The 14,853-nt window shown below is 39.8% G+C and overlaps 1 protein-coding gene across 1 annotated transcript; it reads right to left on the bottom strand.

Annotated features, from left to right (window-relative positions):
• Positions 1 to 8,663: 8,663 nt before the first annotated feature.
• On the bottom strand, positions 8,664 to 9,946 carry LOC111438887 (probable carboxylesterase 18). The gene has a single exon (XM_023076714.1). It carries the CDS (start codon positions 9,804 to 9,806, stop codon positions 8,775 to 8,777), a length of 1,032 nt encoding a protein of 343 aa, XP_022932482.1. The 5' UTR covers positions 9,807 to 9,946; the 3' UTR covers positions 8,664 to 8,774.
• Positions 9,947 to 14,853: the final 4,907 nt, after the last annotated feature.

Genomic DNA, 14,853 nt, shown 5'->3' with positions numbered 1-14,853 from the left:
AAGGTTAGCTCCCATGGATGTGTGACACATATATTAATTTATTGTGAGGATATTATTGTTTAATTAATTATTACTATGAAATAAATATTGTATTTAAGTGTTTTTTAATCTTAAAGAAGGAGGAGATGGTGCAGGGTTTGTCGGCAATCGAAGGCGTAAACAGGTTGTGAGACAGGTATCTCATCGACAAGTAGAGGCGCACTCCCTTTCCGTCTAAGGCATCCTACTGCGCCGATGAGCCATTGGAGCTCGTGCATGGCGATATCTGCGAGCCCATCAAGCCAGTGACCCTAGGTGATAGAGGCGGAGAATTCACCTCAGCGAGTTTCGATAAGTTCTGCAACGAGCTCTACATGCAGCGACACCTAACGGCGCCCTATTTTCCCGAGCAGAACGAGGTGGTGGAGTGCCGAAATCAGACCATTGTCAGACGGCAAGATCACTGCTGATGGCGGCAGGGATGCCCGACAGGTTCTAGGGAGAGGTGGTTCTGATGGCCGTCTACCTCCTCAACTGGTCGTGTCACATACATGAAGGTCACACGTCCCCACCTCGCCAAGCTCGATTCCAGGGGGTTGAAGGTCCTCTTCATCGGCTACAAACCCAAGAGCAAGGCGTACAAGCTTAATGATCTTGTGGGGGGCGAGCTCACGTGTCGCGACACGTCGTCTTCGACGAGAATGCCTTCTGGTAGTGGAACTCCCCTAAACTAGCGGAATTCGCAACACCACGTACTACAGACTCGACGTTGGATGTCGATCACAATGATGGTCTGGTAGCTAGGTACCAGAGGATTGAAGACATACTACGAGGATGTGAACCACCGAGACTGGCGACGCGCAAGCTCGAAGAAGAGGTGGTCAAACTGCATACCATTAGCGCGGATGAACCGAACTCCTTCGCCGAAGTAGAAAGAAACCCATGCTTGCTGAAGGCTATGCAGGAAGAGATGGCGTCCATCACTAAGAACAAGACGTGGAATCTGGAGGACATGCCATCAGGACACTGAGCCATAGGGCTCAAATGGGTGTTCAAACTAAAGCGTAACGAAGAGGGAGAAGTGGTGAAGCACAAGGCCCGTCTAGGGCGAAGGGTTGTGTCCATTCAAAGAGGTATTCGCGCCAATGGCAAGGTTGGAATTCGTCCCCCTGTTGCTGGCAATTGCGGCACATTGCTCTTGGGAGGTCCACCACATGGACGTGAAGTCCGCTTTCCTTAACGGAGAGCTGAAGGAGATCGTCTACGTCTGACAACCACCTAGCTTCCTGGACAACGACAACTCCAGTAAGGTACTGCATCTGCACAAGGCACCACGAGCTTGGAATACGAAGCTCGACAGTACCCTGCTGTCGCTGAAGTTTAAGCATTGTGCCTCTGAGCATGACATGTACACGCACGGCCATAGTGATCAACGGCTGATTGTGGGAGTGTACGTGATATGAACCAAGAGACATCAATCATACAATATGCTTCAATGAAGATGTGAAGAAAAGGTTGTCAAAATTATCAAAAGATGTTTCAATTCATGCTATATTGAAGAAGAATAAAGTTTGATTGTTGTAAATTTTGGGTGGGTTATAATTTAGAGTTATTGTATTTTAAGACTTTTTATTTAATTTCGGTTACATTTACATAATGGCTAATTATGGCCATAAAGTGTGAATGTTACAACTTTTGGAATGCCTTAATAGTTTTATTTTGAGGCTATATAAAGCCATGTTTGTTGTATTTGTAGAGAGACTTGGAAAATATATTAAAAGAAGCATTTGTGCTCTTTTTTAGCCAATGGCTATGTTTATTTGCAACTCTATGTAGTTTAGGTTGCATGTAGAATCATTCAAGCTCGACATGATCAATCTTGCTTGTGGAGTGATTCGAATCTCAATCAAGTGTTCTTGTCTTGAGATATTTGATCAACAAGAATCATTGAAGCTAGACATGATCGATCTTGCTTCTGGAGTGATTCGAATCTCAAACAAAGTATTCTCGATCAACAAGGTAATCCGAATCTTACTCCCCTTGTAGTGATTCCTTATCTTATCAGTACGTCGACGACCTCATAATCACTGGAGGGGACATGGAAGTTTTTTGAAGATTCAAGAAGGAGATCTCAAAGAACTTCAAGATGAGCGATCTCGGCGTACTCAGCTACTACCTTGACATCGAAGTGCAACAGAGTACTGCTGGGATCACCATCAGCCAAAAGTGCGTATGCGAAGAAGCTGCTAGACACAACTGGGTTAACGGACAATAACAAGGAAGTCAATTAAGGAAGGCCAGCACTACGGCGGCAGTCGACGCCACCAATTACCGCAGTATTTTCGGGAGCCTGCGCTATCCGGTAAACACACGCCCTAACCTTGCTTTCTTCCGTTGGATACGTGAGTAAGATTATGGAAGCACCTAGGGAGGAGCATCTTGTGGCTGTTAAGCGCATCCTGCGCTATGTGGCTGGAACCAGAGGCTGGGGTGTGAGATACTGTGCAGAGAGAGGAAAGGAAAAGCTTGAGCTGGTCGGCTACAGTGATAGTGACATGGCCGATGACGTTGATGATCGTAAGAGCACCAGCAAGATGATTTACTTCCTCTCAGGGAGCGCGATCTGCTGTTAATCAACTAAACAAATGGTAGTTATTTTGTCTTCTTGCGAAGTCGAGTACATCGTCGCTTCAATGGCAACTACACGGGGGTCTGGCTTGCGCGACTGATGGAAGAACTCATCGAAAGAGAAGACGATCCACCAATGCTATACATGGACAACAAAGCTACAATCTCCTTGATCAAAAATCTAGTTTTGCACGACCGGAGCAAGCACATAGAAATCAGATTCAACTACATCCAGGAATGTGCAGATCGGGGGCTCATCAAAATTGATTTCATCCGAACAGAGGAGTAGCTTGGAGACATCTTCACCAAATCTCTGGCGCGGGTGAAATTTGAAGAACTTCGCTCCAATATCGGAGTTCAAACAATAAGATAGATATATACCACAGTGATTTAGGAGAAGATTGTTAGACAAATCCCATATTTTAGTTAAAAGTCATTCCTAATTTTTAGTTAGGATTTTTTAGTTAAGTCCACCCAATTAAAATTGGTGAAATGTCCAGTGGAATGGCTTTAATTGAGTTGTCACTCCTTCCCATTTTTAGAATATAATTGTTATTTAAATATCCCAATTAAACGAGAAACAAAATCATGTGGTCTTCACCCATACTCTGAAATATTGTCTCTCTCCTGTGTTTTTATGCTGTTTTCGTCTTCCAACATTTTCCTTCTGCTTTTTTTCCTCCATCAACGATTTCCTTCGATTTGCTCAGTCAAAAACATCATCCCACGACTCGAGTAAAGATGACATCAAAATCAGTGCCTTAATTTCATCTTCGAAATTAATTTCCACCAAACTCAGTTGACTTACAATCATATTTAATTCATTTATATGATCCGCAACAGATCCACATTTAGATATTTGTAGATTGAACAACCTCCGCATCAAATACACCTTGTTCATAGCTGATGGTCTTTCATACATATTCGATAACGCCTTCAATAGATCCGACGTCGTCTTCTCCTTGATGATGTTTAACGACACGTTTCTAGACAGCGTCAACCGATCAACCCTAAGGCCTGATGATCCTTGAGCTTCCACTGCTCCGTAGTCATGGTATCTGGCTTCACCACCAACAAGGGTTCGTGAAGTTTTTTCTTGTACAGATAATCTTCAATTTGCATCTTCTAGAAACCAAAATCGGATTCGTCGAACTTCTCAATTGCAATATTTGAACTTTACATCTTCACAAATCGTGGTGAATTTCGCCTAGCTCTGATACTAGTTGTTAAATTGGATTCATCAAACTTCTCAATTGCAATATTTGAACTTTGCATCTTCACAAATCGTGGTGAATTTCGCTTAGCTCTGATACTAGTTGTTAGGATCGTACAACAACGCATACACTCGATCAAGATGAACATAAAGAAATAAGAGAGACAAAATGCAGAGAGGATATTGGCTAAAGGTTATATTGATAACTTCAGTATGTACACCAATAGAGAATGAAAAAAATACATATTGAAAACACTGTCTAATAGGATATATATATATATATGGTTTCAGTGTACTAAATATAGCTTTAACAAATTTAACCACCTCAAATATCTACCATATATTTCTCTACCATATTTTTTTATTATAAATAGTTATCAAGCTTCATATCCCAACAGAGGGATCTCAAAAGATATTGTCTCCAAACTCTAAGGCAATGGATGATGGCGAGTATTTCCTTTTCGGAGGTAGTGTACCTTCTTTTTGCATCGTTGAGCTTCTGACTTTCATAGGTGATGGGGTGGACTTATTGGATAAAGACACAGCCAAGAGCAAAGTCAGATGCATCTATCTCTATTTCAAAGGGCTCCGAAATGTCTACCAAGCCAAGTATAGGGCCTCTCGTCATGGTTGTCTTCAAATCTTCAAATCTTCAAAGGCCTTTTGACATTCATTTAACCAAGACTAAGGGTGGTCTTTTTTTTGGAGTTCTGTTAATGGGGTGGCTATTCGTGAAAACCCTTTGACGAACCGCTTATAGTAGTTTGCCAATTCAAGAAGGATCGTATATCGGATACTAAAGTGGGAGTTTTTCAATCTTTAATAGCTTTTATCTTATCATTATCCATGCTGATTTGTCTACATTTGATGACATGTTCAAGGAAGTTTATCCATGTTTGTGCAAAGGCACATTTTTCTTTCTTGACATATAACTGATTCTATCGTAGCTTGTCAAACACTAGCTTCAGATACATCTTGTGTTCTTCTAGTGTTGCGTTGTATACAACTATATCATCGAGGTATACAATGATGAATTAATCCAGATACTCGTGGAAACCCTAGTTTATCAACGTACAAAATGTAGTTGGGGCGTTCATCAGGTCGAAGGGCATTACTAAAAACTTAATGACCTCGTATCTTGTTACGCACGTGGTCTTGGTCTCATCTCCCTCAGCATTGCGTACTTTTATAGTACCCTGATCGTAAGTCCAACTTCGTGAAGTATTTGGGCCTGTGAAACTAGTTAAACAGGTCGGATATTATCGACAGGGGGTACTTGTTACGCAAAATTGCCTTGTTTTAAGCTCTATAGTCTATACATAGACGGAATGACCCATCCTTCTTCTTTTAAAATAGTACGGGGATGACGGAGGGTGCCTTTGTGAGGAAGATGAATCCTGCAGCCAACAACTCGTCTAGTTGCTTCCTCAGTTCGGCTAGCTCTGGGGGAGTCATCTGATATGCATTCTTCACTGAAGGTTTAACCCTAGGGAGTTCAATTTCGTGATCAATACCCCCGACAAGGTGGTATTTTTTGTGGCAAACTCTCTGGTATTATGCCAGCATAACTATCTAGGACATCCCTAACTTCACTCGGAATAGTTTTGACAGTGGTCACATATTCCATCAAAGGCATAGTCATAAATGTGGGCTCCTATTGCGTGAGCCCTCATTTCAATTGCATAGAAGAGATCATTCCAAGATTACCTGGTTGCTTGATGCTTGTAGGGATTACTATGGGATTGCGATCGATAATCACTAGGCATTTCGCCAATGAAATTGGGATGACTTTGTGTTACAGAAGGAAGTCCATTCCAAGTACCACGTCGAAGTCATCCATGTGAACAACGACAAGATCCATTTGTCCTAACCAAGCCCCTAATTTCAAGGGAACTCTTTTAGAAATTTCCACGATAAGTAGGGCCTCGGAATTAACAGCTTTCATTTTTCTAGGGTCCTTCTCTATGGTGAGTCTCAATCTTCAAACTTCTTGGTCAACAATGAAATTATGAGTCGCGCCTGAGTCTATCAATGTGCTCTTGCTCGATCGCGAGTTTATTGTCACTTCTATAAACATCAACCCCTTCTCTATTACTTTCTTCGGTTCGACCTTCCTTTGAATGGCTAACATGAATTTAAGTGCACCCATTCTCGGGTCGTCTTGGTCTTTCCTTTTTTCTATTGCTAGCTCGATTCTCGTGTCTTTGCTCTCCTGTATGGACACTTGGAGTGCACTAAGGGACGCCCGATGAAAGCCATAAGACAATTTGTAAGGGTCTTTACACAACAGATATTGTAATGGCGCCGTCGAATAGTTCTTTTGAGGATAGGGTCTTCAAGATGGTCCAACATTAGTATTTTGAGGGGGTCTATTCATTTCCCCATTTGATCTGTTATTGCCTCCATTTTGTCTGTGGGATCTTCATTCCACTGACTCGGTGGCTTATATGATTTGTTCCCAGCGCTTGGGGGTTTGTTTATTCTTTCTTTGGAAACCAGTTTCTCCCCAAACTCTAGGAGTCTTTTTGCATGGATGATTGCAGTGGCTAAGTATTCAACCTTTTATTCTTTTTTTTTTTTTTTGTCTTTGTTCGTATTTTTTTGTCTTGACCCATGGTTGCAATCCGTCTATAAAGCAGAATATTTTCTGTTTTTTCAACATATCCCTAATATCTAGCATCAAAGTTGAGAACTGTTTAACGTAGTCCCTTATGCCTCTAGTCTGTCTCAGTTCTCGCATGATACGAATTCAACATTTTCGGGGAAGAATTGAGTCTACAACTCTTTCTTGAGGTCTTCCTATGAGTTGATGGTGCATAACCCATTTTGGATATCGTTCAGCTTCGAACATCACCAAAATTTTGCATTGTCTACAAGATGTATTGTGGCTACCGTAACTTTTATGTCTTCGATGCAGGCTCTTGTAGCTTTGAAGTACTATTCTACGTCAAAGATAAAGTTTTCAATTCTTTGGCATCTCGATTCCTTTTAAAGGCACTTAGATCCAGGAACTTCAGTTTGTTAAGTCTTGCATGAGTTTTTCCTGGGGTGAGATTCTCCACGACCCTCATTGTCATACTTATTCGGGTGTTCATATCAGCCATCTCTCCCTTGATGAAATCAACTGTTGTTTTGAATTCATCAGCTAATTCATTAAACAACTTCATCATGGTCTTTTGTAACTTGTCAAGCTCTTTGCCACGTCCTTCCTTGTGTGCGGCAAAGTTGTCAAGGCTACCAACAGGTCTTGAGCTATTTTTTTGGGTGACTCTTTCTTCTAGCATGTCCACCCTAAACATCAGTTCTTTTATCGGCACCCATCCAAGTAATTGCCCATTGCATTGATTCTTTCGACATTTTCATTCAATTTTATCACTCGTCGTTCCAGGAAGCGGGCAGTATTAGGAACTTCTTTGAGGAACAACATTTCCTCCTCTATCAAGGTAAGTTGGTCGACTTGTGATTTGGGTGTCGATTTTTTCGTCTACATTGTTTCGGTCTCAATGCGTCAAGAAACTAACAAAGCTCAAATACAACTTGTCACAATTGCACTTTTCTTAGCAGCGAACTTTGCGATTGTGCAACACTCACTCCCAACACTAAGCGAGTCAAGTCAATTTGTATCTGTGTCGCCTACAGTCGGGCAATGGATGCTCAACTCACTCCCAACACTAAGTGTCTCAATGCATTTGATTCATGTCTGGCAGACCCATACGTGATTTCGCTGAACGCTCATACAAAATCAGGGGAATGAGTTGACATCTAGTCACACCCCCCTATAGTACATTTTGAAGCGATTTAGGTCTATCATGCCTAGACATGAATTCGCCGAGAATTCATACAAACAAAAAATACAATAGTAAAGCAATACAACATGAAATTAAATAAAGGGTTCAGCGTGGCATGAGATGTACCCACGAGCAACACGTCCTGGCAAGCATGACCTTGACACTCATTACGCAACACGTAACATTCGCTCGTTTGCTCCTCAAACCCTTGCTGCGTGCACTAGAATCCTTGCGGACATAATTCCTCACAATTTTTGTTATGTCGACATAGCCGTCGCTAGTACCCGATGCGTACATCCCCACCCCACCTAACACATGTCCACGACTTCGTCTGACACATTCATTCCTGCCCTATCTAATGCGTGTCACATGCTTTTTTGAGTTTCATGATTTATTTCCATAATATTTCACTATTCCATGTGTTTCCTAATTTCTTCCCATGTTCGATGTAATTCAATTTAACTCAATTGGTTCACCAAAACTAAAGCTTTAATCTAGATTTCCAACAAAATAGATTTTATTCTATTTCATTGACGACTATGAACAGAAATAAATGCATTCAAAAGTTGCTAAAAATTCATAACTTACCATTCTTGAGGTTCAATTGGAACTTCTATTTTTAATAAGTTTCACGTCTGGATTTCTTCACGAAAGCCGTACGAAAATACTTCTTAAAACATTTTAATCTAATTTTAGGATCTAATTCATCAAGAAACTCATGAACCTAGAGAAAAACCATAAAATGAAAAAAAAGGTAGATGTACAACTTTGATTATTTCATGAAAAGAAGTCATAAAATAAAAAAATAAAAAATATACGAATAAAAAAGGTAACAACTAAGAACTCCCCGTTTATCTTGCATTATATGCAAGATTGTCAATAATACTTTTCATGTAATAAATAACGTTTAATTGTAAACATAATAGTTATGAAAATTAAAGTCAACATCAATTATACCACGTGAGCCCTAATTTGAATCACAAAAGTATACAACAGTTGTTAAAATCTTAATATATTAATTAAATACTGAAAAAAAAATTTAAAAAACGGAGATATAATTGAGAGGATCCACCAATATTATAGAACAAAGAGAAAGTAATAATAATAAAAAAATAAAATAAAATAAGGATAACGTGTACTGACAGTAATACGACGACACATGAAATTTATTGAACTACGAGTCCTTCCTTATTACAGTTTTGCCATTGGGCGGCGATGAAGTCCCTCACCTCCTGAATCATAGAGGAATATTCCGGCAGATCGGGGAAGCAAAAGAAGCCATGAATGGCGTTTGGAAGCTCCACCATCTTCACTTCCTTTCCCATCCTCTTCAGCCCCTCGTAATACCTCCTCTGCCCATCCTGCAGCAAATCAAACCCTCCCACTAGCACCACCGTCGCCGGAAACCTCTCCACTCCCGAAATGTCCCTTCCGTTCGGCCCGAAAACATTCGCCGCCGCGTGATCTCGATCTGACCCAACTGGCAAAAACGCCTTCCAAAACCAATCCGAAAGTCTCAGACTCAACGGCGCCTGATTGCATAGCCGAATCTCCGACTCTGTTCTTTCCTCTGCTCCGAAGAACGGCTGCGTCGCTATAAACCCAATTAATTTCAGTTTCTTGAATGCGTACTCGCTCGCTCTCACTGCCACGTGGTGCCCCAGATTCCCCCCGGCGCTTTCTCCCAAAATGAAGCTACGCCCCAAATCTGCGCTCGCCGGTAATGTCCCATCATCGATTTCGTCTATGAATTTCAATGCGTCGAATCCGTCGTCGTATTGGCAGGGGAATCGGAACTCCGGAGCGAGGCGGTAGTTGACAGAGATCACGACGGCGCGTAGTTGTTTGGCGAATTGGTGAGCGGTGGTGTGGTAAAGAGATGAATCAGCGTAAGAGAAAGCGAAGCCGCCGCCATGGTAATAGAAAATCACCGGGAGGGATTGAACAGCGTCGATGGGGGTGAAGATTCGAACCCAGAGGTTGCGGGAAGGGTCGATGAGGAGATCGGAAGAGGAGACGCCGTCTATTGGTATGGAGGAGGGAGGGGTTCTCCGGTCAAGGATTCCGGTGAGCCAACGGTTGATGGTGAAATCGGATCGGCAAAAGGTGTTGGTGGCTATAGTACCGAGACGGAGCATTAGACGGTGCTTCCATGGAAGACGGAGCGTTGAGGTTGGAATTTCAGGGGAAGACGACATTTTGGTTTGTTTTAGGCTATGAGTGTATTTGTGTGTTATAAAGGGAATTCATTCATGTGCGTCGTGCCAACCATTTTGACTACCAGACAAACTCTTTTGGAAGTATGATCGTAGGTGGATGATCAAAGATTGACGTGGTTCGGAGAATGATCAAAGATTGACGTGGTTTAGAGAGAAACAATTCTCTTACATGCACTTGTCGTAGTGACATAGTGCTTACAAGTGTATCTCTCGCTACAAAATTTCTCTTACAACTTTTCTCTCAATTACATCTATACTAATTCAAAATGATAATAAATTCACGTTTCAAAACAATGTTAAACAAACTTTCGTATCTTTGAGTGGAGTTGGTGGTTTTTTATGATTCTTATACTAAAGAATTGTTTTTTAGAAAATCTACAAGTGGAGTTATGGTTGATTCACACGAGAACAAGCCCATAAATGCAAAGAAAACGAATTCAAAATCTTAAAAATAAGTGCATTGGAGTTGGAGGTTGAAGATGATGACGAGACTAGTTCAATTGAATCAGTTTCATGTTTGAATATTTTGGTTTAATTTGAGTTATTTTAAGTTGATTGGGTTATCCAAATTGCTATACTTTGCTTTGTGATACTCCGATTATATCATAAGATGAGATGATTTAATTATACAACCCTACGAGGATGATTTAGGGTTCATCAATTAACCTCTATTCGAGAATTCATCTCGACTCAAGGGTCTGAAACTTCCTCACATCCCAAATATCTCTTTCAATGGGTCCATTCACATTCACCGCCATGTGGTCTCGATCTAATCTGACATTCTCCTATATCCCATGCGACATAATCTTGTTACTTACTTCTCGCTTCTAAGTGTAAAATTATCCTCACAGACTAACATGGATCCTTTCAGCATGTTTTGTTCGCATGTGACAGACCAACATGGATCCTTCATGTTTTATTCTCGTTCACATGCATTTTAAGTAAAGATCCAAGAGGTCACCCAACATACAAATTCACACTTAACTTTGGAGTTCCTATAATTAGGCCATTGAAAAAGAAAGTGCACCCTATTGGTACAAACAACGTTTAATAATTTAAAAATTTTTATTAGGCATCCTATTCTTAAAATCACACTCATTTAAATGTAGTTTTAGCTCATTTATATACCTCTTTTTTGCTCGGGTACACCAAAATTCTCATAATTAAGTAGTAGGATATATGGCAAATCTTCCATTATGCTTTTTGATAATTTGGCTTCTATCCAATAACTAAAATTATAATGATGGATTGAAGCTTTTAGAAGGACTTAATGCAGCCGATATAATAATAGATGGTGAGACTCGCATGACACGTGCAATCTTTTTATTTTATGACAATGCTTTTGCTCGTAGAATAAGATCGTCATGCACGTCATTTAAAAAATAATTCACATAATAATAATAGTATCATAGAAATAATATAGTTGAAGACCGAAAATATAACATCATTCTTCAAAGTTTGGAAAGTGATGTTATTGATGTGTTCTAACATAAGAACTATGACTTAAATTAATGCGGAAATCTAACCATCATAACTTTGTTTCCATAGCATCCTCAGCCGACGTTATCATCCATACATGTGAGCCTTACTTTTACCCGACAAAAATAGTAAACTTGGTTCGAGTATATAAAAATACTCAATTAGTGACTGATGGTTGGGGTCGAGAAGCAATTACATGCAATCATAGTTCATGGTGGGAACTATTTTCATGACTATTCCTTGAGCTCTACTATCTTTTATGGACAAGGTTGAATGCATAATATTCTCTACACACCGTTCACGCACATGCATATGAACTCACTAGGAGGGCTTGTATACGTACCATAAGCCTAACCACGGGCTAGAGCATGCTCACACTGGGGGAAACTAAGAAAGAAAGGAGTGTGTTTCATATCATGGTGTATGCATCCGTACATAACATACTGAGAAAGTATCTCATGCTCGTGACATACAACATGCACAAGGTCCCACATTTTCAAATCATGACATATGGTTATGATGCCTATATCATACTTCCATTACTTTTCATAACATAACTCTCCTATGAGACATGCACACGTGTACATGACGTATCTTTCATCAATATTATATGGTAAGGTAAGTATAAGAATATTCAGCAAATAACCTATTTATAAGCTCATAATCGCGTCTGAAACTTAATTACCTACCACAGGCTTAGTTCTAAGCTCTAAGAAGTTCAGACCTAAGTTTTATAGTTTATCTAAGTTTTTGGTATGTCAGGAAGTTCCTAATGCGTAGTTCTCATGCATATAATAAACCCAATCGAGCTTCGTGGATAGTTCATCTAAGTTGTTTCCATGTGATCTCGCGAACGGCCTAAATGAGTTATGGAGTGAACTAATATTTATGTTCATAGCTTGCAGGTCATTATGTATGAATATGAGAGTTGACCTCATTAAAAGTTTCAATGCATGAAAGACAATATGGTATCATGAATGAGCATTGAACATCATCTCCGAAAGGTTAGTTAACAACCTCTTTAAGGAGCAGCCCGATGTGCCAACGAACTAGCTGAATTTGTTTGTGTGGTCCTTTGACCCTTTCAAGGTAGGTTTATGGAATTGAAGCTGGGACCCTTTCACACACTAAGGTTAAACTGAAACACTATCCTATCAGACCAATCTAGATCAAGTTCGACAGTACTCTATCATAAGCCTATCGATTGGGGTAAGGGCTCTACTAGGTCTAAATCGATGTTCCTAATAGTTATAATAACATACTAGAGGAAATAGAAAGTAGTCTTGGTTCTAGTGATACTATTCACAATTGCTAGTAGGCATGTTAAGCTATCTTAAGTTTCTCTTAGTGTCGTAGTGGTAAACTAAGTTCCTGAGAGCATCTTGACGGTTTATAACTTGAGTTCTTGTTTTCAGGGTTTTCTAGACGGGTTTACTAGAAACAACATGATAGGTAATCGTAAATCGTACATAGTTTTTGGTTCCATAAACTTACTTGTCAAGTTCTCGTAAACTTTCTTTTAAAGGGATTTAAATTTTTTTTATTATTATTATTATTATTATTTTGTAAATAGTCTCTCAAATCCTCTCTTTTTCACCATCTTTCCACCAATTTGGAGGGTAAGTAAAGGAAGGAAGGAGGTTCGAAACTAGCTTTGGGAACCGAACCAAGCTCCGGACTTCAGTTCTCACATCCCAGCCTTCCGAACCTGCGTCACCTTCGACAGTCTAGCCCACATCAACGACGCTCACGACCCAGACTACTCCAGCCCACATGACCGCCAACAATCTATGAAGTCCAGCCCAAATGCGACATTGACCCAGTAACATGCCCATGGTCCAACCGACATCCAACGACCCGACTTCTAGACCCGTAGCGATCTAGTCTAGTCACCCCATCCACCACCTGATCTCACCTTTGTAACTCTTATCCTACCATTTGGTATGTAATATTATTAAGCCTAAGTATGTATTCATGAACGAATGTATATCGTTCGTCTTGCATTATATGTTGATATCATGATTTAAAGTTACGGGGATTTCATGCATTTTTTCTATGTCATGTTCATCAGGATATTTTTCTATTATAACGAGTATAGATAGGTACATTACGATATTTATGTTCCTCATGATATTATGAGAGCTCTTTTTCCTTTGTGGCTCTGACACGTGAGCATGCATTAGTTGAAGGGCTATCCCAGGGGACACGTATACTCTCGCCTGGTGGGTCCATGTGTGGTAAGTGGGCCGTGTATAGAAAAGAGAAGTACTACACATTCAATTTTTGCCTCGATTGAAAGGATATTTCTCCCAGTGGAAGACACCCCTTGACGGATGATAGCCTCCCAGTGGAAGCCATGAGACTGAAGCTAGTATGGTTGCATTTACGTTTAAATGGTAGTCCTTAGGTTAGATTAGAGCGTTGTCGTTACTTTGAGTTTTTTTTTTCCGCTATTTTCTTGATGGTTATTTTTGTTTGAAATAAACTTATGAATATTTAAATTTATGGTATCGTTTACGAAATGTGTTAAATGAACTTTTCCCAACATATGCATACACAAGCAATTATAGTGAATGTTGTACCCAATAAGTTGACATTTGAAGAAGGTGACCAATGGACCCAAGGCTTTGACCATTTGTACAAGATAGAGAAAGTTTTAGAGCTATCGCACACGGTTCGCTCGCATCTTCCCTCTATATAAAGGTGAAGACGACGTGTGGGCGGCTCCCTTGAACCGGCCACATCATCTAAACTAACTCATAATTTTTTTTTTTTTTTAGTTATTTCACCTTCTTCTAAATCAATTCTCACCCAGTCTCTCTGTTGTAGTATCTCAAATACAGTATCTCGTTTTGTTGCTCCCAAACATACTTATGTCAACATTATACTTTGAATGTTTGAAACACGAGAATGAAATAATTTGAAAGTTCATCAACTAAAATAAAAATATTTTAAAAATTTGTAAGAAAATGTTTTTCGTAATTCACGGAAAGTAGTTTATCAAGATGTAGCAATGATTGTTAAAAAGACATAAAAGAGACAAAACTATTGATAAATAATATACACAAAAATGGCTTATTAATGATAGATATTTGTTACCGAAAGAGCGTGATGTGTGTCTATCACTAATATTGATAGACTACTTACTTGTGACTAGAGTCCATTAGTGATAGATGAGGATAAAAAAAACAGTATTACAAAAAATGATATTTAAATAGGATAAGGACAAAATCTGAATCTTGTCTGGAGTGAAACCGTTTTACTGATTATGTTCCTGGAATAGTAAGAGAGTAGCAGGACCAAAGATTAAGTAAAGTATAAGGAGAATGGCTATTCTGTATCTTCAATACTTCTTTTCTTCTTCTTTTGAACATGAATGTAATAGTCAAACAATCAGAAAGAAAAGTGGCTCCTAGCTAAAGGTAGTTTGTCTCGCCTTTCAAAAGGGTGGGAATAGTTGAGAACGAAGTGATGAACGGGTGCATAACGTGTGAGAATTTGCCGAACACTTCAAGCCAAACAGGTAAAGGTTGACCAAGCCAATGGT

The sequence above is a fragment of the Cucurbita moschata genome, unplaced genomic scaffold (genome assembly GCF_002738365.1).
Source record: "Cucurbita moschata cultivar Rifu unplaced genomic scaffold, Cmos_1.0 Cmo_Scf00083, whole genome shotgun sequence".
Classification (NCBI taxonomy): Eukaryota; Viridiplantae; Streptophyta; class Magnoliopsida; order Cucurbitales; family Cucurbitaceae; genus Cucurbita; species Cucurbita moschata.
Note: the sequence above shows the minus strand (reverse complement) of the source record. Positions and strands in the feature narration are given on the sequence as shown.

Bases quoted from the DNA above. Each gene is read 5' to 3' on its own strand.
- LOC111438887 (XM_023076714.1), bottom strand. From the start codon at position 9,806: ATGTCGTCTTCCCCTGAAATTCCAACCTCAACGCTCCGTCTTCCATGG.